We start from the raw sequence: 23,130 nt of genomic DNA on the forward strand, positions 1-23,130 counted from the left end.
GGCGAGTTAAATTATTTTAGATATTTTTTTTAACCCGTCCAGCCCTATTGTACTATGCATTCTGTATTCAGAATGCTATTATTTTCCCTTATAACCATGTTATAAGGGAAAATAATACAATCTACAGAACACCAAACCCGAACTTCTGTGAAGAAGTTCGGGTTTGGGTACCAACACATCGCACCAGTCCCCCAGCACTCCTGTTCTGATGAGTCCCAGATCCCTGTTGGTCTGTTCTTTCTGGTCCCCTCTACACAGAGGAAATGACCACACGGCCAATGACTGGTCAACAGTCACCACTAGGCTTGAGAGCATCGAGCTTCGGATCATAGATACAAAGTTGATTGGTTCAAAAACTTAGGAAATCTGTCACATGGATCATCAATAAAAAAAAGTAAAACTATTGCCATGTAGCGCATAACACCTCCTTCTCTGATGTACCTTCCATTCGGCGTTTCTTATTTTCTATCTTGCGAAAATCATCTTTGTATATGTAAATTAGGCAATAAGGTGCCCAGAGGGACATGATTTTCTTTTACATGGCAATAGCTTTACTTTATTAGTGATGATCCATGTGACAGATTTCCTCTAATGCTGTTTCCATACAACATTAAAATGTATTGGCTCCATGGAACCAAACTTTGTCTCAGCTGAAGTTGTGCAAGGGTTCGGTGAATTACTTCAAAATTCCTATCTGCATATTGAAAAACATTTGAAAATAGGAATCCGAAGTGGTCTTTAGTACCGAGGTACCATCCAGAACCAAAGCCCACTTTGGATTCCTATTTTAAAATGTTTTTAAATGCGCAGATAGGAATACCGTAGTACATCGGCAAAGACGAAGTTTGGCTCTGTGGAGCCAATATATTTTAATGCTGTATGGAAACAATTATTAAACAGATTGACTTTGGATCCATGATCCAGAACTTGATTTGCTCAAGCTTAGTCACCACTACTGCCGGAGATAGGAGATGCCTGCCTAGCCAATGTGTCAATAACGAGCAGGAAATCAGACCAGCATTAACCTAGGAAGGATTATGATTGAACTGGTACTAGTAGGGCAAGTTCAGAAATCTGCAGACCCTTTCACTTTTTTTACATTTTGTTATGTTGCAACCTTGTGTTAAAATAAAAAATATCAAGTTTTTCCCCATGAATCTGCAGTCAGTACCAATATATGAAGCAAAAACAAAGTCCATCGTCCCTTTAACATGCACTCAATACCCTACCCCAAAATGAGAAAGAGAAAACTGAATCTTAGAAATCTCTGCCAATTTATTGAGAAGAAAAAACTAAAATCTTGCATTGGCATACGTATTCAGACCTTTTACTCAGGACTTAGTTGAAGCACCGTTGGCAGTGATTACAGCCTCCAGTCTTCTTGGGTATGATGCCACAAGGTTTGCAAACCTGGATTTGGGGATTTTCTGTCATTCCTCTCTGCAGATCCTCTCAAGCTCTGCAAGGTTGGAGGGGATCATTGGTGGACATCCACTTTCAGGTCTCTCAAAAGATATTTGATTTGGTTTATGTCAGGGCTCTGGCTGGACAACTGAAGGGCATAGTTGTGTCAACCAAGCCACTCTTGTGTTGTGTGCTTAGGGTCATGGTCTTCTTGGAAGGTGAACCTTCAGCCCAGTCTGAAGTCCAGAGCACACTGGATAAGGTTTTTTATTAAGAATATCTCTGTACTTTGCTCCATTTAGCTATATCTCACCTCTGAACAGTCTCCCTGTCCCAGCCAGAAAAAAAAAAACACTCCCACAGCATGATACTGCCACCATGCTTCACTGTAGGGATGGCATTGGGAAGGAGGGAGATGAGCAGTCTCTGGGTTTCCTCCAAACATTATGCTTAGAACTAAGGCCAACAAGTTTCATCTTGGTTTCATCAGACCAGAGAATCTTGTTTCTCAGGAGTGGCATCTTTGTGCCATAAAGCCCAGATTGGTGGAATGCTGCAGTGATGGTTGACCTTCTAGAAGTTTCTCCCATCTGCAAACAGGATCTTTGGAGTGGATCATTGGGTTCTTGCTCAGTACTCTAAGGGCTGTTTCACACGAGCGGATGCCATGAATGACAGCCAAGACCCGATGCAGACTGCAGAGGCACAGAGCATTAACATGACTGATAATGCTCCGTGCCTCTCTGTGATCTCTTTACTAAGGCTACTTTCACACTTGCGGCAGAGGATTCCGACAGGCATTTCCGTCGCCGGAACTGCCTGCCGGAAGCAAACGTGATGCGGATCCGTCTGACAAATGCATTGCAATACCGGATCCATCGTTCCGGTTGTCATCTGGAAAAACTAATCTAGTATTTTTTTTGTTTCTCATTTTTAAAAGTCTGCACATGCGCAGATCGGGAAACCGGATCCAGTTTTTCGGAACACTTAGTACCGGATCCGGCATTAATACATTTCAATGGAAAGTGTTAAGGATTTTTGGCCGGAGAGAAAACTGCAGCATACTGCGGTATTTTCTCCGTCCAAAAAAAGGGACTGAACTGATGCATCCTGAACGGAATGCTCTCCATTCAGAATGCATTAGGATAAAACCAATCAGTTTTTTTTCCCGGTATTGAGCCTCTGTGACGGAACTAAATACCGGAAAAGAAAAACGCTAGTGTGAAAGTACCCTTACAAAGGTCCTTCTCCCCCGATTACTTAGCTTGGAGGGAATGGCCAGCATTAGGAAGAGTCCTGGTTTTTCCAGACTTCTTCCATTTAAGAATTATGGAGGCCACTGTGCTCTTGGGAACTTCAGTGCTGCAGAATTATTTTGTACTCTTCTCCAGATCTGTACCTCCACACAGTCCTATCTCTGGGCTCTACAGGCAGTTGTTTCCTCCTGGCAGCTTACTTTTTGCTCTGATACGCATTATCCACTGTGAGACTGTATATAGACAGGGCTGTGTCTTTCCAAATCATGTTCAATCAACTGAATTTACCACAGGTAGTCTCCCATCAAGGCATAGAAACATCTCAAAGATAATGAAGAGAAATGGGTGGCCCCTAGAGCAAAAATTCTTAGCACCATAGCAAAGGGCCTGAATACTTATGTACATGCAATACATGCAAAAATTTTGTTTTCCCTTTTTAACTCTTTCAGACCCAGGTTTTTCTTTTCTTTTTCTGCGCGGCCATAACTTTTTTATTTTTCTATTCACATAACCATATGAGAGCTTGGTGGGGTTTTTTGCAGGACAATTTGCACTTTCTAATTTCACCATTTAATGTTGCATTTAATGTAGTGAAGAGCTGGAAAAGAAAATTCCAAATGGGATGAAATTAGAAAAAAAAATGCGATTCCACAACAGTTTTGTTTTTACGGCGTTGCCTATGCGGTAAAACTGACCTGTTACTTTAATTCTCCAGGTCAGTATGATTACGATAATACCACATATGTAAAGCTTTTATTGTGTTTCAATAAAAACCTTGAAAAAAAACATTTTTTTTTCTTTTATTCACCATATTCTGACTGCAATGTGTACCTTTCCTTGATACCATTTTGCGGAGTGTATGCCTTTTTAATCACTTTTTATTTAATTTTTGTCGGAGCTGAAGCGGTAGTTGATTTTTATTTTCATTTTGGGGAAGGGGGGGGGGGGGGGGGGTGTGATAGGAATTTATATACTTAAATACTTTTAAAACCAAAGTAGAACTGGCTTAGATGCCCGAAGCAATTAATCAGATTCCACCTTTAACCACCTCCGGACCGCCTAACGCAGATTCGCGTTCCGGAGGTGGCAGCTCTGCGCAGAGTCACGCATATACTCGTCATCTCGCGAGAGCCGTGATTTCCTGTGAACGCGCGCACACAGGAGCGCGCGTTCACAGGATCAGAAGGTAAGCGAGTGGATCTCCAGCCTGCCAGCGGCGATCGTTCACTGGCAGGCTGGAGATGTGATTTTTTTAACCCCTAACAGGTATATTAGACGCTGTTTTGATAACAGCGTCTAATATGCCTGCTACCTGGTCCTCTGGTTGTCCCTTTTGTTTGGATCGACCACCAGAGGACACAGGTAGCTCAGTAAAGTACCACAAAACACCACTACACTACACTACACCCCCCCCTGTCACTTATTAACCCCTTATGTGCCCCTGATCAACCATGATCACCCCATATAGACTCCCTGATCACCCCCCTGTCATTGATCACCCCCCTGTCATTGATCACCCCCCTGTAAGGCTCCATTCAGACGTCCGTATGATTTTTACGGATACATGGATCGGATCCGCAAAACACATACGGACGTCTGAATGGAGCCTTACAGGGGGGGGGATCAATGACAGGGAGGTGATCACCCATATAGATTCCCTGATCACCCCCCTGTAAGGCTCCATTCAGACGTCCGTATGATTTTACGGATCCACGGATACATGGATCGGATCCGCAAAACACATACGGACGTCTGAATGGAGCCTTACAGGGGGGTGATCAATGACAGGGAGGTGATCACCCATATAGATTCCCTGATCACCCCCCTGTCATTGATCACCCCCCCTGTAAGGCTCCATTCAGACATTTTTTTGGCCCAAGTTAGCGGAAATTGTTTGTTTTGTTTGTTTTTTCTTACAAAGTCTCATATTCCACTAACTTGTGTCAAAAAATAAAATCTCACATGAACTCACCATACCCCTCACGGAATCCAAATGCGTAAAAATTTTTAGACATTTATATTCCAGACTTCTTCTCACGCTTTAGGGCCCCTAAAATGCCAGGGCAGTATAAATACCCCACATGTGACCCCATTTCGGAAAGAAGACACCCCAAGGTATTCCGTGAGGGGCATATTGAGTCCATGAAAGATTGAAATTTTTGTCCCAAGTTAGCGGAAAGGGAGACTGTAAGAAAATACAAAAAAAAAACAATTTCCGCTAACTTGTGCCCAAGAAAAAAAAAATTCTATGAACTCGCCATGCCCCTCATTGAATACCTTGGGGTGTCTTCTTTCCAAAATGGGGTCACATGTGGGGTATTTATACTGCCCTGGCATTTTAGGGGCCCGAAAGCGTGAGAAGAAGTCTGGGATCCAAATGTCTAAAAATGCCCTCCTAAAAGGAATTTGGGCCGCTTTGCGCATCTAGGCTGCAAAAAAGTGTCACACATGTGGTATCGCTGTACTCAGGAGAAGTTGGGGAATGTGTTTTGGGGTGTCATTTTACATATACCCATGCTGGGTAAGATAAATATCTTGGTCAAATGCCAACTTTGTATAAAAAAAATGGGAAAAGTTGTCTTTTGCCAAGATATTTCTCTCACCCAGCATGGTCATATGTAAAATGACACCCCAAAACACATTCCCCAACTTCTCCTGAGTACGGCGATACCAGATGTGTGACACTTTTTTGCCGCCTAGGTGGGCAAAGGGGCACACATTCCAAAGAGCACCTTTAGGATTTTACAGGTCATTTTTTACACATTTTGATTTCAAACTACTTCGCACACATTAGGGCCCCTAGAATGCCAGGGCAGTATAACTACCCCACAAGTGACCCCATTTTGGAAAGAAGACACCCCAAGGTATTCCATGAGGGGCATGGCGAGTTCCTAGAATTTTTTATTTTTTGTCACAAGTTATGGGTATATGTAAAATGACACCCCAAAACACATTCCCCAACTTCTCCTGAGTACGGCGATACCAGATGTGTGACACTTTTTTGCCGCCTAGGTGGGCAAAGGGGCACACATTCCAAAGAGCACCTTTCGGATTTCACCGGTCATTTTTTACAGATTTTGATTGCAAACTACTTCTCACGCATATGGGCCCCTAAAATGCCAGGGCAGTATAACTACCCCACAAGTGACCCCATTTTGGAAAGAAGACACCTCAGGGTATTCCATGAGGGGCATGGCGAGTTCCTAGAATTTTTTATTTTTTGTCACAAGTTAGTGGAATATGAGACTTTGTAAGAAAAAAATAAAATAAAAAATAAATCATCATTTTCCGCTAACTTGTGACAAAAAATAAAAAGTTCTATGAACTCATTATGCCCATCAGTGAATACCTTAGGGTGTCTACTTTCCGAAATGGGGTCATTTGTGGGGTGTTTGTACTGTCTGTGCATTGTAGAACCTCAGGAAACATGACAGGTGCTCAGAAAGTCAGAGCTGTTTCAAAAAGTGGAAATTCACATTTTTGTACCATAGTTTGTAAACGCTATAACTTTTACCCAAACCATTTTTTTTTTTTTACCCAAACATTTGTTTTTTATCAAAGACATGTAGAACAATAAATTTAGTGAAAAATTTATATATGGATGTCGTTTTTTTTGTAAAATTTTACAACTGAAAGTGAAAAATGTCATTTTTTTGGCAAAAAAATAGTTAAATTTCGATTAATAACAAAAAAAGTAAAAATGACAGCAGCAATGAAATACCACCAAATAAAAGCTCTATTAGTGAGAAGAAAAGGAGGTAAAATTCATTTGGGTGGTAAGTTGCATGACCGAGCGATAAACGGTGAAAGTAGTGTAGTACAGAAGTGTAAAAAGTGGCCTGGTCATTAAGGGGGTTTCAGCTAGCGGGGTTGAAGTGGTCAAAGGGCTTCTGTCAGCCCACTAAACCGTTTTTTTTTTGTTTACTAATAATCCTTATACTGCGAGCTCTGCATACATAAGTTAAATAATCATTTTGGTTCAGTAGAATTTGATAAAAAGCTATTTTTAAAATATGCAAATGACCTTGCTACCAGCAAGTAGGAGGCAGATACTTGCTTGTAGCAGCCGCATCCTCCGATCCTAATGACGCCCCCTCTGCATTGTGATTGACAGGGCCAGGGAACGGAATCGTTCTCTGCTGGCCCTGCCTATTTGCATTCAAAATCTGGCACCTGCGCCGCGGCCGTACCTATCTTCAATCTGCGCAGGCGCACTGAGAGGCGGCCGCTCCATCCTCAATGCGCCTGCGCCGATGACGTCACATCTACACCCGGCGCAGGCGCATTGAGGATGGAGCGGCTGCCTCTCAGTGCGCCTGCGCAGATTGAAGATAGGTACGGCCGCGGCGCAGGCGCCGGATTTTGATTGCAAACAGGCAGGGCCAGCAGAGAACGATTCCGTTCCCTGGCCCTGTCAATCACAATGCGGAGGGGGCGTCATTAGGATCGGAGGATGCGGCTGCTACCAGCAAGTAGCCGCCTCCTACTTGCTGGTAGCAAGGTAATTTGCATATTTTAAAAATAGCTTTTTATCGAATTCTACTGAACCAAAATGATTATTTAACTTATGTATGCAGAGCTCGCAGTATAGGGATTATTAGTAAACAAAAAAAAAAAACGGCTTAGTGGGCTGACAGAAGCCCTTTAATTTTTCACAGCTCCTTTGGAAAATGAAAAGGTGGAATCTGATTGGTCGCTATGGGCAACTAAGCCAGTTCTACTTTACACCAGTTTGATAAATGACCCCATAAGTTCCTATGGAGTACTGGCACAGGAAAGGGCTTCATTGGAACTAATGTGTGGTAGCATCGTATTTTCTAGGGATACAGAGGCTGCCGCACAAACTCTGGCCCCCAGATCCTCGCCAGGGGGAGCCAGAACACACCCGGAAACACGCGCTTCAGGGACTCCAGATGCTGTGGTCATGCTGTGGCGCCCTCTGCCACTGTGAGTGGGAGCCACTTTTAAATACCCGACAGCTGACGTAAATTTACGTGAGGCGATCCGGAAGGGGTTAATAAATTTGCAGACATTTGTAAAATTCTGTGTTCACTTTCTTATTATGGGGCATTGAGTTCAAATTGATGAGGGATAACTTGATTTTTTTTATTTTAGCACTAGGCTGCAACAAAAAAGTGTAAGGGTCTGGAGACTTTTCAAATACATTGTATTACTTCATTCTTTAAAAAATAAATATTAAAAAGATAATATTTTTTACTGAATTTACTTTAAGGGGGACATTTATTATTCCCTCTGTGCCAGAAAGCTGATACCAAAAAGTCACAACGTTTTAGTGCTAAATTTTGCAATTACACTGGTCAGCTTAAGGCTCCATTCACAATGTCCGCAATTCATTTCTATGGGGCAGCACGATGTGCGGCCCGGATCCGGACACGCACTTCCGGACCTGCAATTCCGATCCCGAAAACAATAGAACATGTCCTATTCTTGTCCGCAATTGCGGACAAGAATAGGCATTTTCTATTAAGTGCATGTGCAGTACGCAAAATGCGGAACGCACATTGCTGGTGTCCGTGTTTTGTGGATCCGCAAAACACACACGGACGTGTGAGCGGACCCTTATTGTAATCTATGCCAGGAAACTGGCATAGTTTATAGCGGAAGTATATACCAGCTCCCTTGCTGCCGTAGATCTCCATTTAGGTATACAAACCTGGACAGCAAATTATCAAGATGTGCATCTGATGCCAGGAGGGGATAGATTAAAACCAGCGTGTAATACACTGGTCTGAATAAATGTTTTTTCGACTTTTACTTGATAAATTGATTTTTTTTTTAATCAGTCATTTAAAAAAATCAGTCATCTCAAATTTAGAATTCAGACCTCCATCTACCCCCACCACTCCATCAACAGAAATCTTCAGCAGCTGACTAAACTTAAAGGGGTTGTCCAGGAATAGAAAAACGTGGCTGCTATCTTCTAAAAATAGTGCCACATTTCTCTATGGGCTGTGTGTGGAATTGCAGCCCATTCACTTCAATGGAGCCTATCTGAAATACCAGACACAACACACCATTAACGTCCATTGACCAGATATCTAGAGAAAACTAGTGACCAACTTCGCCAGATTTTATTTTTTTCCATAGGAGTGGGGCTTATTGGTGATTACCGTATATATTTTTCGGCTTGCCAGCCTATGTGAGCTTTTCATGAAGGGGATGGGTAGGGTGTCATCAGTCATCAGCAATATGACTGCTTTTCCCTGAAGCAAAGCAAACTCTTCCCCATTGTATGAATATCTTCAGAAAAGCCTGATCCTCTGACCAGTAATGTGCAGAAATGCTTACACGTACGTTGCCAGTTTTATAAGATATGAGGAATTTTAGGCTTCCTGGTCCTTTAACATTTTCTCACTGGTGATAAAGACAGGTGGAAGCTTTGGGTGAGTCTTCTCATGCCGGAGAAGCTTGGAGTATTGGGTAAAGTCTTTGCCACAACAAGAACACAGAAACAGTTCTTCCATAGGATGATTTTTCCTATGAGCTATGAGCTCCGACTCCACCTTGAAGCACTTGCCGCAGTCACTGCAGGTATATTTCCTTTCGCGATAATGCACCAGTTGGTGGTTGAAGAGGTCATCGGTTTTGGAGAAACTCTTCCCACACTCTGAGCAGGAGTACAGTTTTTCTCCGGAGTGTATCTTACCATGGGTAACCAAGCTTGACCGGGCATTAAAACGTCTCCCGCACTCGCTGCAGCAGTATGGCTTCTCCCCGGTGTGTGTCCGCCGGTGTATCACAAGAGCAGTGTTGTGTCGATAATACTTGCCGCATTCTGTACAGGGAAAAAGTTTGAAGTTGAACTCGTGCATTGGCTCATGATGGCCATATGCTTCACTAGTGGCAAACATTTTTTTGCACTTAGAACAGTACGTGGGGCTTGGGATGGATGTAGAGGCTATGTCCGTGTAGCACTCTCCCGACCTATTGCCTCTTGAGCCTAATCGGTATTTGTTATGCTCAAAAAAATTACCGCTGCTGCTTTTGCCGACGTCCACCGCTGCAATAGAGGAATTCTGTCCATGCAGGTGTTGTCTAGGGGGGTGGAGGGTTGGGATTAGGGTGTCTTCATCTTTGTTTGGAGTACATTGCTTGTTACCAAGAGTTTCCAGGTAACTGACTGCAAGATTTCCATCTCCCAATGAGACTGGCTTCTCAGACTGGCCGTTATCCATCAGATTTCGATCATCACACAAAAACGTGTCTTTTACTGTGCCTGTAAGACCAAGAACATCCTGGTTATCTGGGCATCAGTCTTGTAAAGTGATATGATAACACATCCTACAGCTACATAATCTGACCATTCTTTATTCAGCTTTTTCTTTCATGGACCATTTTTGAAAAGGCTACATTCTAGCTGGGCCATTCCTGGCTGTCTCCTATATGGAATCCATAAGGTTTTGTCCTATGTAGACATAACTTTATGGATGGTACATTGACCATAAATGACAATAAAACCACTAATGAATAACATTAATTATCTTGTTACAATAGCAAGTGGTAAGGGATGAGATGCAGGCAGCAAGTCTACAGTCAGTTCTTGGAGTTAATATGTTGGAAGCAGGAAAAATGGGCAATCATAACTGTCTAAGTGACCAAATTGTAAAGGCTACACAACTGGGTCAGAGCATCCCAAAAATGGCAAGTCTTGCGGGGTTTCCTTATATGCAGTATTTAATACTGTGCCTACCAAAACTGTTCCAAGTAAAGACAACCAGTCAACCAGCAACAGGGTCATGGACACCAAAAGCTCATAGATGAAACTGGGGAATGAAGGCTAGCCACCTGGTCTGATCACACAGAAGACCTACTGTAGTACAAACTGCTGAAAAGTTAATGCTGGCTAACAGTACTTATAGGACACCATAGCCTTAGAATGGTTGGAGTTCCCATCATGACACCTATCCACCACTGACACAAGGGGTTGTCCGCTTTTTACTATTGATGACCTATCCTCAGCGGACAACCCCTTCGAAACATCTTTAAAGTTGGAACTTTAAAGATGCTGTCCGCTTGCACCTGCAGTAGGTGCCATAGCCGCTGGGTTTCTGCTGTTTCAAAGAGCAGAGACCCGTGGCAGATGTATACGATTATCCATAAGGCTGATCACATAGATTTAACCTCTCAGATGTTATGGACAAATGTGACCATGGAATATGAGCAGTCCGGAGATCAGGGAACCTGTTAAATTACAGTTGCAAGAAAAAGTATATGAACCCTTTGGAATGATATGGATTTCTGCACAAATTGGTCATAAAATGTAATCTGATCTTCATCTAAGTCACAACAATAGACAATCACAGTCTGCTTAAACTAATAAAACACAAAGAATTAAATGTTACCATGTTTTTATTGAACACACAATGTAAATGTTCACAGTGCAGGTGGAAAAATTATGTGAACCCCATAGACTATTGATATCTCCAAGAGCTAATTGGAGTGAGGCGTCAGCCAACTGGAGTCAAATCAATGAGATGAGATTGGAGGTGTTAGTTACAGCTGCCCTGCCTTTAAAAAACACACACCAGTTCTGGGTTTGCTTTTCACAACAAGCATTGCCTGATATAAATGATGCCTCGCACAAAAGAGCTCTCAGAAGACCTACGATTAAGAATTGTTGACTTGCATAAAGCTGGAAAGGGTTATAAAAGTATCTCCAAAAGCCTTGCTGTTGATCAGTCCACGGTAAGACAAATTGTCTATAAATGGAGTAAGTTCAGCACTGCTGCTACTCTCCCTAGGAGTGGCCGTCCTGTAAAGATGACTGCAAGAGCACAGCGCAGACTGCTCAATGAGGTGAAGAAGAATCCTAGAGTGTCAGCTAAAGACTTTAAAAAGTCTCTGGCATATGCTAACATCCCTGTTAGCGAATCTACGATACGTAAAACACTAAAAAAGAATGGATTTCATGGGAGGATACCACAGAGGAACCAATGAGGAGAGAGGGGCGGAGGAGGGGCGGGCGCACTGAGCCACCAATGATAGGACTATTCCCATTTCCCACACAGAGCGCTACACTATTGGACAGCGCTACAGCCAGGAAGAAGGAACGCCCACTAGTGAAGCTGATGTCTCCTCCCATCGCTCCGATAGTAATCAGCAGCATGTGGAGCAGGAGAGGAGACAGTAATGGAGCACTGCGGGCGAACGGAGCGGCGCCCAGGACTAATGGTGAGTGCTGAGACATCGCTGGGCGCCACTCTGTGTGGCCTGATAGTGAAAGTCAGTCTTTAACACAATACGTCAGCAGAATCGCATTGCCGGCACCCTGCCGCTGACAGGGAGCTGCGATCAGAGGCAGTTAACCCCTTAGGTGCCGCACCTGAGGGGTTAACTGCTGATCTGCCAGTACCAGCCTCCTGTATAAAGGGGTAATTTATCATTGGTGGTGCAGTGTGCCCCCCCCTCAACCCCCCATCCCATTAAAATCATTGGTGGCACAATGCGCCAGCCCCTCTCAACCCCCCCAGTATTAAAATCATTGGTGGCAGTGGCCACAGGGACCTCTCCCCTCCCCCTCATTGGTGGTGCAGTGGCAGCTTCTGATCAGAGCTCCAGCTGTGTAAGCCTGGGGCTCCGATCAGTTACCATGGCAGCCAGGACGCTACAGAAGCCCTGGTTGCCATGGTAACATCCCTGATGCTGTGTGCACAAGGCACAGAGCAGCAGGGACAGTGTGAAGTCCTATTCACCCTGATAGAGCTGAATAGGACAAGGGATGAAAGATCCCAGGTTCTCGCCCCTAAGGCTACTTTCACACTTGCGTTCAGAGCGGATCCGTCTGAGACGGATCCGCTCATATAATGCAGACGGTGGATCCGTTCAGAACGGATCCGTCTGCATTATATTGTAAAAAAAAAATTTTTGGGGATGTGGCCCACATAAACTTAAATTTTTTTTTTTTTTGGCCCATGTTAGCCTTTGAGTTTGACATGCTTGCTCTAAGGGTTAAAGCACCAACAATGGGCATAAGAACATCAGAACTTGACTATGGAGCTATGCAAGAAGGTAGACTGGTCAGATAAATGTAATGTTTTCTTTTACCATATTTTTCACCCTATAAGATGCATCTTATGGGGTGAATACTAATGAGCGCTTCCATTATGGAAGCGCTCATTAGTATGGGAGGACCAGGTAGCGGTAAGGGCTCTGTACTCACCGCTTCCTGGTCCTCTGCAGTCGGCTGTGCTGTTGCTGCGCTCAGCGTGAGGACGCTCTGTGACCTCACGCTGTGCGCACTGGTTCACAGCACAGCCGACGGCAGGAAGAAGAGGATAGTTCTGTAGGTGAGGAGCGGCGGCATCCGGTGCGGGAGAGGTAAGTGGATTTTTTATTTTAAAGTTCTCTGTGGCATGAGAGGCATATGGGGTCTGATGTGAAGCAATGTGGCTCTTATCTGGGATCTGATTAGGGGTCATTCACATTGAGGTCTGAGCTGAGGTCTTATTGGGGTCTTATTAACATTGGGGGTCTGATAGTAGCTGTGAGCTGAGGTCTGATTGCTGGTCTAATAAAAAATATTTTTTTCTTATTGTCCTCCTCTAAAACCTGGGTGCATCTTATAGGGTGAAAAATACGGTACATCATGTGGGTGACTTAATATGTCGTCTACTATGCAAAAATGTTTACAGAATGGTTTAATGAACATGACAAACAGTTCAAGCTGTTGACTTGTCCTCGAAAGTCTCCAGATCTGAATCTGATCAAGCATCCGTGGGACGTACTGAAAAAAGCCAAATCTATGGAGGCCCGCCTTGCTACTTACAGGACTAAAGGAATCTGTTGTTAATATCTTAGTGCCAAATACCAAAAAGTAATCTTCAGAGGTCTTATGATGTCCATGCCTCAACGTGTCACAGTTATGACCTACATAGACCATTTTTGATAATTGTTTTGTCTTTGATAAGAACGTCTCACCTAATACTTGGCTCCGGTCTGGAGTTATCCCAAAGTCTTTGTATCTGTCCAGACAAAGAGAAGCATGGGTGAGTGATACACTTACACACAGCACCATAACCCGCCATAAGCCCCATCATACTACCTGCCCTCCACATCCAGACCTTCCCTCCTCGGTACAGGGTCTACAGATAAATAATACACACTGTAAGTTAATAAATAGTATACAATCTATAGACACATCAGGCCATGTAGTGTACATGGGTAACACGGGGAGCACATGTGCTCGTACCTAGTGAGTGCAGAGGCTGTGGGGTCTCCATGATCTGTGCACACAATACTCACTCTGTCTTTTACCTTGAAGAGATGGATAATAATATGCTCAGTGTTAAAGAAACCTGGTAGCAAACCCTAATCGCACCCTCTCTGCCTGCTCCCTCCTGACAGTCAATGAGGCATCTTCTTGCTACCTGTCAAGCGCTGATGTGCCGCCTCTCATTCTGTCAATCCTTGGGGATTCCTTCTCACTACCTGTTACTCATTGTGACCCCTTCTCTCTGTCGGTCAAAGATGCTCTCGGTCTCACCCCTCTACTTGTTAGTCACTGATTCTCCTCCTCATCACCAGGCAGTCCCTGTTTCCCCTACCCTCTACCTGTCAGTCCCCGATTCTCCTCCACTCTGACGGCTGGTCCCCGATTCTCCTCCACCCTGACGGCTGGTCCCCGATTCTCCTCCACCCTGACGGCTGGTCCCCGATTCTCCTCCACTCTGACGTCCGGTACCCAATTCTCCTCCACTCTGACGGCTGGTCCCCAATTCTCCTCCACACTGACGGCTGGTCCCCGATTCTCCTCCACTCTGACGGCTGGTCCCCGATTCTCCTCCACTCTGACGGCTGGTCCCTGATTCTCCTCCACTCTGACGGCTGGTCCCTGATTCTCCTTTACTCTGACAGCTGGTCCCTGATTCTCCTTTACTCTGACGGCTGGTCCCCGATTCTCCTTTACTCTGACGGCTGGTCCCTGATTCTTCTCCACTCTGACGGCTGGTCCCTGATTCTCCTTCACTCTGACGGCTGGTCCCTGATTCTCCTCCACTCTGACGGCTGGTCCCTGATTCTCCTCCACTCTGACGGCTGGTCCCTGATTCTCCTTCACTCTGACGGCTGGTCCCTGATTCTCCTTCACTCTGACGGCTGGTCCCTGATTCTCCTTCACTCTGACGGCTGGTCCCTGATTCTCCTCCACTCTGACGGCTGGTCCCTGATTCTCCTCCACTCTGACGGCTGGTCCCTGATTCTCCTTTACTCTGACGGCTGGTCCCTGATTCTCCTCCACTCTGACGGCTGGTCCCTGATTCTCCTTTACTCTGACGGCTGGTCCCTGATTCTCCTCCACTCTGACGGCTGGTCCCTGATTCTCCTCCACCCTGACAGCTGGTCCCTGATTCTCCTTTACTCTGACGGCTGGTCCCTGATTCTCCTCCACTCTGACGGCTGGTCCCTGATTCTCCTCCACTCTGATGGCTGGTCCCCGATTCTCCTCCACCCTGACGGCTGGTCCCTGATTCTCCTCCACTCTGACGGCTGGTCACCGATTCCCCTCCACTCTGACGGCTGGTCCCTGATTCTCCTCCACTCTGACGGCTGGTCCCTGATTCTACTTTACTCTCACTGCTGGTCCCTGATTCTCCGCCACACTGACAGCTGGTCACTGATTCCCCTCCACTCTGACGGCTGGTCCCTGATTCTCCTCCACTCTGACGGCTGGTCCCTGATTCTACTTTACTCTGACGGCTGGTCACTGATTCCCCTCCACTCTGACGGCTGGTCCCTGATTCTACTTTACTCTGACGGCTGGTCACTGATTCCCCTCCACTCTGACGGCTGGTCCCTGATTCTCCTCCACTCTGACGGCTGGTCCCTGATTCTCCTTTACTCTGACGGCTGGTCCCTGATTCTCCGCCACACTGACAGCTGGTCACTGATTCCCCTCCACTCTGACGGCTGGTCCCCGATTCTCCTCCACTCTGATGGCTGGTCCCCGATTCTCCTCCACACTGATGGCTGGTCCCTGATTCTCCTTTACTCTGACGGCTGGTCCCTGATTCTCCTTTACTCTGACTGCTGGTCCCCGATTCTCCTCCACCCTGATGGCTGGTCCCTGATTCTCCTTTACTCTGACGGCTGGTCCCTGATTCTCCTCCACTCTGACGGCTGGTCCCTGATTCTCCTCCACTCTGACGGCTGGTCCCTGATTCTCCTTTACTCTGACGGCTGGTCCCTGATTCTCCGCCACACTGACAGCTGGTCACTGATTCCCCTCCACTCTGACGGCTGGTCCCCGATTCTCCTCCACACTGACGGCTGGTCCCTGATTCTCCTTTACTCTGACGGCTGGTCCCTGATTCTCCTCCACTCTGACGGCTGGTCCCTGATTCTCCTTTACTCTGACGGCTGGTCCCTGATTCTCCGCCACACTGACAGCTGGTCACTGATTCCCCTCCACTCTGACGGCTGGTCCCCGATTCTCCTCCACTCTGATGGCTGGTCCCCGATTCTACTTTACTCTGACGGCTGGTCACTGATTCTCCGCCACACTGACAGCTGGTCACTGATTCCCCTCCACTCTGACGGCTGGTCCCCGATTCTCCTCCACTCTGATGGCTGGTCCCCGATTCTACTTTACTCTGACGGCTGGTCACTGATTCCCCTCCACTCTGACGGCTGGTCCCCGATTCTCCTCCACACTGACGGCTGGTCACTGATTCCCCTCCACTCTGACGGCTGGTCCCTGATTCTCCTCCACTCTGACGGCTGGTCCCTGATTCTCCTTTACTCTGACGGCTGGTCCCTGATTCTCCGCCACACTGACAGCTGGTCACTGATTCCCCTCCACTCTGACGGCTGGTCCCCGATTCTCCTCCACTCTGATGGCTGGTCCCCGATTCTCCTCCACACTGATGGCTGGTCCCTGATTCTCCTTTACTCTGACGGCTGGTCCCTGATTCTCCTTTACTCTGACTGCTGGTCCCCGATTCTCCTCCACCCTGACAGCTGGTCCCTGATTCTCCTTTACTCTGACGGCTGGTCCCGGATTCTCCTCCTGTCAGTTACTTTGGTTCATTCATTCTGTCATGCCGGTTCTTCTCCTGCTGTCATTCCTCGATTCTCCTGCACTCAGCCTGTCAGTCACTAAGGCTCCTCCTCTCTGTCAGTCAGCGGCTGTAGTCCCTCCCTCAGAGTAGATAAATATGTCTGCCTCCTTCACCCGTCAGCCCGGGATGGCCGCATTATACAGGAACACTATTGTGGTATTGTCCTACTACCGAAAAGCTACTACCTTCCAGTTCTGCCTATACAGCGCCAGAGCTCCAACTTCCGGTATATCGCAGGCCACTCCCAGTCTTCCCTTACGTCCTGTGAATGCGTTCCACAGCATTACTTCCTGATAGCGCCATCAGATCACTTCCGGGCGACCCTGAGAACTCCTTCCCCTGAATCTGGGGACCGTGATTGACGCCTTCTGGCGATAATAGCCCTACTATGTGCACCTCTTATGGAGCAGCATGCACTCACGGGAGCCGCTATCCGGTTCACACATCGCCTCCGTTGTGGAAATGGGAATGCTGACGTGCACCGTTATTCCACAACACAGACAGTCCAGGGTTAACAAACGCCATGTATGTAACATACATGACATAAAGGATCTTAGACTGCTACTAGAGTGTCTTAAAGATTTCTTTAGTAGATCAGAGATTAGTGGTGGAGAGGATTCACAGCTTTTTCATCAAGCAGGGCCTTCCCTCCTGATGCTGCAGCTGTATATTAGCCGGTTAGATTGCAATGTCTTTTGTACATGAACTGTCTGCATTATAAAGCGCTGCGGAATATGGTGGCGCTATATAAATAAATATTTTTATTAATGATGAACATATTGGGGATTTTAACATCTGCAGCGGAAATATCCCATTGACAGTCTCTATGCACAGCTCTCCCTGGCTCCGGACAGTCTCTATGCACAGCTCTCCCTGGCTCCTGAGAGTCTCTATACAGCTCTCCCTGGCTCCTGAGAGTCTCTATACAGCTCTCCCTGGCTCCTGAGAGTCTCTATACAGCTCTCCCTGGCTCCTGAGAGTCTCTATACAGCTCTCCCTGGCTCCTGAGAGTCTCTATACAGCTCTCCCTGGCGCCTGACAGTCTCTATACAGCTCTCCCTGGCTCCTGACAGTCTTTATACAGCTCTCCCTGCCTCCTGACAGTCTCTATACACAGTTTTTCCTGGCTCCTGACAGTCTCTACGCTCAGCTCTCCCTGGCTCCTGACATTCTCTATGCACAGTTCTCCCTGGCTCCTGACAGTCTCTATGCCCAGCTCTCCCTGGCTCCTGACAGTCTCTATGCCCAGCTCTCCCTGGCTCCTGACATTCTCTATGCACAGCTCTCTCTGGCTCCTGACGGTCTCTATACAGTTTTTCCTGGCTCCTAACAGTCTCTACGCACAGCTCTCCCTGGCTCCTGACAGTCTCTATACAGCACTCCCTGCCTTCTGACAGTCTCTATACAGCTCTCCCTGGCTCCTGAGAGTCTCTATACAGCTCTCCCTGGCTCCTGAGAGTCTCTATACAGCTCTCCCTGGCTCCTGAGAGTCTCTATACAGCTCTCCCTGGCTCCTGAGAGTCTCTATACAGCTCTCCCTGGCGCCTGACAGTCTCTATACAGCTCTCCCTGGCTCCTGACAGTCTTTATACAGCTCTCCCTGCCTCCTGACAGTCTCTATACACAGTTTTTCCTGGCTCCTGACAGTCTCTACGCTCAGCTCTCCCTGGCTCCTGACATTCTCTATGCACAGTTCTCCCTGGCTCCTGACAGTCTCTATGCCCAGCTCTCCCTGGCTCCTGACAGTCTCTATGCCCAGCTCTCCCTGGCTCCTGACATTCTCTATGCACAGCTCTCTCTGGCTCCTGACGGTCTCTATACAGTTTTTCCTGGCTCCTAACAGTCTCTACGCACAGCTCTCCCTGGCTCCTGACATTCTCTATGCACAGCTCTCTCTGGCTCCTGACAGTTTCTATACAGCTCTCCCTGGCTCCTGACAGTCTCTATACAGCACTCCCGGGCTACTGACTGTCTCTATGCACAGCTCTCCCTGGCTCCTGATAGTCTCTATGCAGCACTCCCTGGCTCCTGACAGTCTCTATGCAGCACTCCCTGGCTCCTGACAGTCTCTATACAGCTCTCCCTGGCTCCTGACATTCTCTATGCACAGTTCTCCCTGGCTCCTGACAGTCTCTATGCCCAGCTCTCCCTGGCTTCTGACAGTCTCTATGCCCAGCTCTCCCTGGCTCCTGACAGTCTCTATGCCCAGCTCTCCCTGGCTCCTGACATTCTCTATGCACAGCTCTCCCTGGCTCCTGATATTCTCTATGCACAGCTCTCCCTGGCTCCTGACAGTCTCTATGCCCAGCTCTCCCTGGCTCCTGACATTCTCTATGCACAGCTCTCCCTGGCTCCTGATATTCTCTATGCACAGCTCTCCCTGGCTCCTGACATTCTCTATGCACAGTTCTACCTGGCTCCTGACAGTCTCTATGCCCAGCTCTCCCTGGCTCCTGACATATGCACAGCTCTCCCTGGCTCCTGATAGTCTCTATGCCCAGCTCTCCCTGGCTCCTGACAGTCTCTATGTCCAGCTCTCCCTGGCTCTTGACAATCTCTATGCCCAGCTCCCCCTGGCTCCTGACATTCTCTATGCACAGCTCTCCCTGGCTCCTGACATTCTCTATACAGCACTCCCTAGCTCCTGACAGTCTCTATGCACAGCTCTTCCTGGCTCCTGACATTCTCTATACAGCATTCCCTGGCTGATGACAGTCTCTATGCCCAGCTCTCCCTGGCTCCTGACATATGCACAGTTCTCCCTGGCTCCTGATAGTCTCTATGCCCAGCTCTCCCTGGCTCCTGACAATCTCTATGCCCAGCTCTCCCTGGCTCCTGACATTCTCTATGCAGAGTTGTCCCTGGCTCCTGACAGTCTCTATGCACAGCTCTTCCTGTCTCCTGACATTCTCTATGCACAGCTCTCCCTGGCTCCTGACAGTCTCTATGCCCAGCTCTCCCTTGCTCCTGACAGTCTCTATGCCCAGCTCTGCCTAGCTCCTGACAGTCTCTATGCCCAGCTCTCCCTGGCTCCTAACAGTCTCTAAACAGCTCTCCCTGGCTCCTGACATTCTCTATGCACAGCTCTCCTTGGCCCCTGACAGTCTCTATGCCCAGCTCTCCCTGGCTCCTGACAGTCTCTATGCCCAGCTCTCCCTGGCTTCTGACATTCTCTATGCACAGCTCTCCCTGGCTCCTGACATTCTCTATGCACAGCTCTACCTGGCTCCTGACAGTCTCTATGCCCAGCTCTCCCTGGCTCCTGGCAATCTCTATGCCCAGCTCTCCCTGGCTCCTGACAGTCTATATGCACAGCTCTCCCTGGCTCCTGACAGTCTCTATGCACAGCTCTCCCTGGCTCCTGACATTCTCTATACAGCTCTCCCTGGCTCATGACATTCTCTATGCACAGTTCTCCCTGGCTCCGGACAGTCTCTATGCACAGCTCTCCCTGGCGCCTGACATTCTCTATGCACAGTTCTCCCAGGCTCCTGACAGTCTCTATGCCTAGCTCTCCCTGGCTCCTGACAGTCTCTATGCCCAGCTCTCCCTGGCTCCTGACAGTCTCTATGCCCAGCTCTCCCTGGCTCCTGACATTTTCTATACAGCTCTCCCTGGCTCCTGACATTCTCTATGCAGAGTTCTCCCTGGCTCCTGACAGTCTCTATGCACAGCTCTTCCTGTCTCCTGACATTCTCTATGCACAGCTCTCCCTGGCTCCTGACAGTCTCTATGCCCAGCTCTCCCTTGCTCCTGACAGTCTCTGCCCAGCTCTGCCTAGCTCCTGACAGTCTCTATGCCCAGCTCTCCCTGGCTCCTAACAGTCTCTAAACAGCTCTCCCTGGCTCCTGACATTCTCTATGCCCAGCTCTCCCTGGCTCCTGACATTCCCTATGCACAGCTCTCCCTGGCTCCTGACAGTCTCTATGCCCAGCTCTCCCTTGCTCCTGACAGTCTCTATGCCCAGCTCTCCCTGGCTCCTGACAGTCTCTATGCCCAGCTCTCCCTGGCTCCTAACAGTCTCTAAACAGCTCTCCCTGGCTCCTGACATTCTCTATGCACAGCACTCCCTGGCTCCTGACAGTCTCTATGCCCAGCTCTCCCTGGCTCCTGACAGTCTCTATGCCCAGCTCTCCCTGGCTCCTGACAGTCTCTATACAGCACTCCCTGCCTTCTGACAGTCTCTGCATAAAGTTTTCCCTGGCTTCTGACATTCTCTATGCACAGCTCTCTCTGGCTCCTGACAGTTTCTATACAGCTCTCCCTGGCTCCTGACAGTCTCTACACAGCACTCCCTGGTTACTGACAGTCTCTATACAGCTCACCCTGGCTCCTGATAGTCTCTATGCAGCACTCCCTGGCTCCTGACAGTCTCTATGCAGCACTCCCTGGCTCCTGACAGTCTCTATGCAGCACTCCCTGGCTCCTGACAGTCTCTATACAGGTTTCCCTGGCTCCTGACAGTCTCTAAGCACAGCTCTCCCTGGCTGCTGACAGTCTCTATGCCCAGCTCTCCCTGGCTCCTGATATTCTCTATGCACAGTTCTCCCTGGGCTCCTGACATTCTCTATGCACAGCTCTCCCTGGCTCCTGACATTCTCTATGCTCAGTTCTCCCTGGCTCCTGACAGTCTCTATGCCCAGCTCTCCCTGGCTCCTGACAGTCTCTTTGCCCAGCTCTCCCTGGCTCCTGACATTCTCTCTGCACAGCTCTCCCTGGCTCCTGACATTCTCTATGCACAGCTCTCCCTGGCTCCTGACATTCTCTATGCACAGCTCTACCTGGCTCCTGACAGTCTCTATGCCCAGCTCTCCCTGGCTCCTGACATATGCACAGTTCTCCCTGGCTCCTGATAGTCTCTATGCAGCTCTCCCTGGCTCCTGACAATCTGTCGGGTTGTAATAATTCAATTAAGAATTATTAATTATGGTCATAAAAATAATTAACCATAAAAAAATTAATTTTATAAAATTTGTCATAAATTCTTAAAATCATGACCTGGTGAATTGTAGACAACCTAATTGATACAATTCACATCTGAGTCCGACTATTTCCTCAGATAAGGCTGCTTTCACACTAGCGTTCGGGTGTCCGCTCGTGAGCTCCGTTTGAAGGAGCTCACGAGCGGACCCGAACGCAGCCGTCCAGCCCTGATGCAGTCTGAATGGAGCGGATCCGCTCAGACTGCATCAGTCTGGCGGCGTTCAGCCTCCGCTCCGCTCGCCTCCGCACGGACAGGCGGACAGCTGAACGCTGCTTGCAGCGTTCGGGTGTCCGCCTGGCCGTGCGGAGGCGTGCGGATCCGTCCAGACTTACGATGTAAGTCAATGGGGACGGATCAGTTTGAAGATGCCACAATATGGCTCAATCTTCAAGCGGATCCGTCCCCCATTGACTTTACATTGAAAGTCTGGACGGATCCGTCCGAGGCTATTTTCACACTTAGCTTTTTTTTGCCATTTTAATGCAGACGGATCCGTACTGAACGGAGCCTCCGTCTGCATTAATATGATCGGATCCGTTCAGAACGGATCCGATCGAACGCTAGTGTGAAAGTAGCCTAAATAAGTTCTTTTTGACGTGAGATGACGTTAATGATAAAACATGTAGTTCTGCATTATACAATAATACACAGGTTTATAAAAATATGCAGATTTATTGGTTACAAGATTATAAACATATATAAGTAGATAAACACAATGATACATGCAAATGAATATATATAGCATTACAAGCTTAACAATACATGTGAGTGGAAATAACTTGTCACATTATAACCAAGCCATTATTAGGTTAGGATATCAAAGTAGGAACATAAGTTATATATATTACTTTTGTTCAGAGAAAACCTCATGATATCAGGACGGGCCTGTCTAATCCTAGACATCAATATAGAATGCTAAATACATTCTGCCCCCCCTCTAACCAACTACACGTCACATGACTTCAGGCATGGGCAAATCCATTCAAGGATATAACTTAGAAGAAATAACTGTATCCTTCCGCCCCATCCTGGACTATTTTTTCACACATATGACTTTGGTAAGATTATTAAGACAAATAACAGGGATCTAGGATCATTGCTAGATCATATCTTAAATGGGAAGGACTTTGAAATATGTCTTTCCTGTGGGAATCCATCACTTAGCTTGGCGAAGAATGTTCTATCAATATATATATATATATATATATATATATCTAAGCAATTATTTAATGCTTTGCTAGATTATGAGTCTTGATTCTTCTGCAGGTAGAATGAAGCCTCACAATATCCTAAAACTACATCTCAATATGGAGATGATCAATTAATTAATGTATTTATTCGCCAATCTAGATGGTATAATTTCACCCACACTATCAAATTAGTCTTAATAAAATGAAATATAATTTTCTGT

The 23,130-nt window shown here is 47.1% G+C and overlaps 1 protein-coding gene across 1 annotated transcript; it reads right to left on the reverse strand.

Moving 5' to 3' along the window:
- Positions 1–7,335: 7,335 nt before the first annotated feature.
- Positions 7,336–17,181, reverse strand: LOC122922895 (uncharacterized transmembrane protein DDB_G0289901-like). Its single transcript, XM_044273656.1, has 6 exons — positions 17,157–17,181; positions 14,232–16,683; positions 13,870–13,934; positions 13,723–13,762; positions 13,599–13,642; positions 7,336–9,897 (listed from the first exon to the last, which is right to left on the reverse strand). The coding sequence occupies exons 1-3, from the start codon at positions 17,179–17,181 to the stop codon at positions 13,931–13,933; spliced, it is 2,481 nt and encodes an 826-aa protein (XP_044129591.1). The 3' UTR covers positions 7,336–9,897; positions 13,599–13,642; positions 13,723–13,762; positions 13,870–13,930.
- Positions 17,182–23,130: the final 5,949 nt, after the last annotated feature.

This window comes from Bufo gargarizans, unplaced genomic scaffold (assembly GCF_014858855.1).
Source record: "Bufo gargarizans isolate SCDJY-AF-19 unplaced genomic scaffold, ASM1485885v1 original_scaffold_1027_pilon, whole genome shotgun sequence".
Taxonomy (NCBI): domain Eukaryota; kingdom Metazoa; phylum Chordata; class Amphibia; order Anura; family Bufonidae; genus Bufo; species Bufo gargarizans.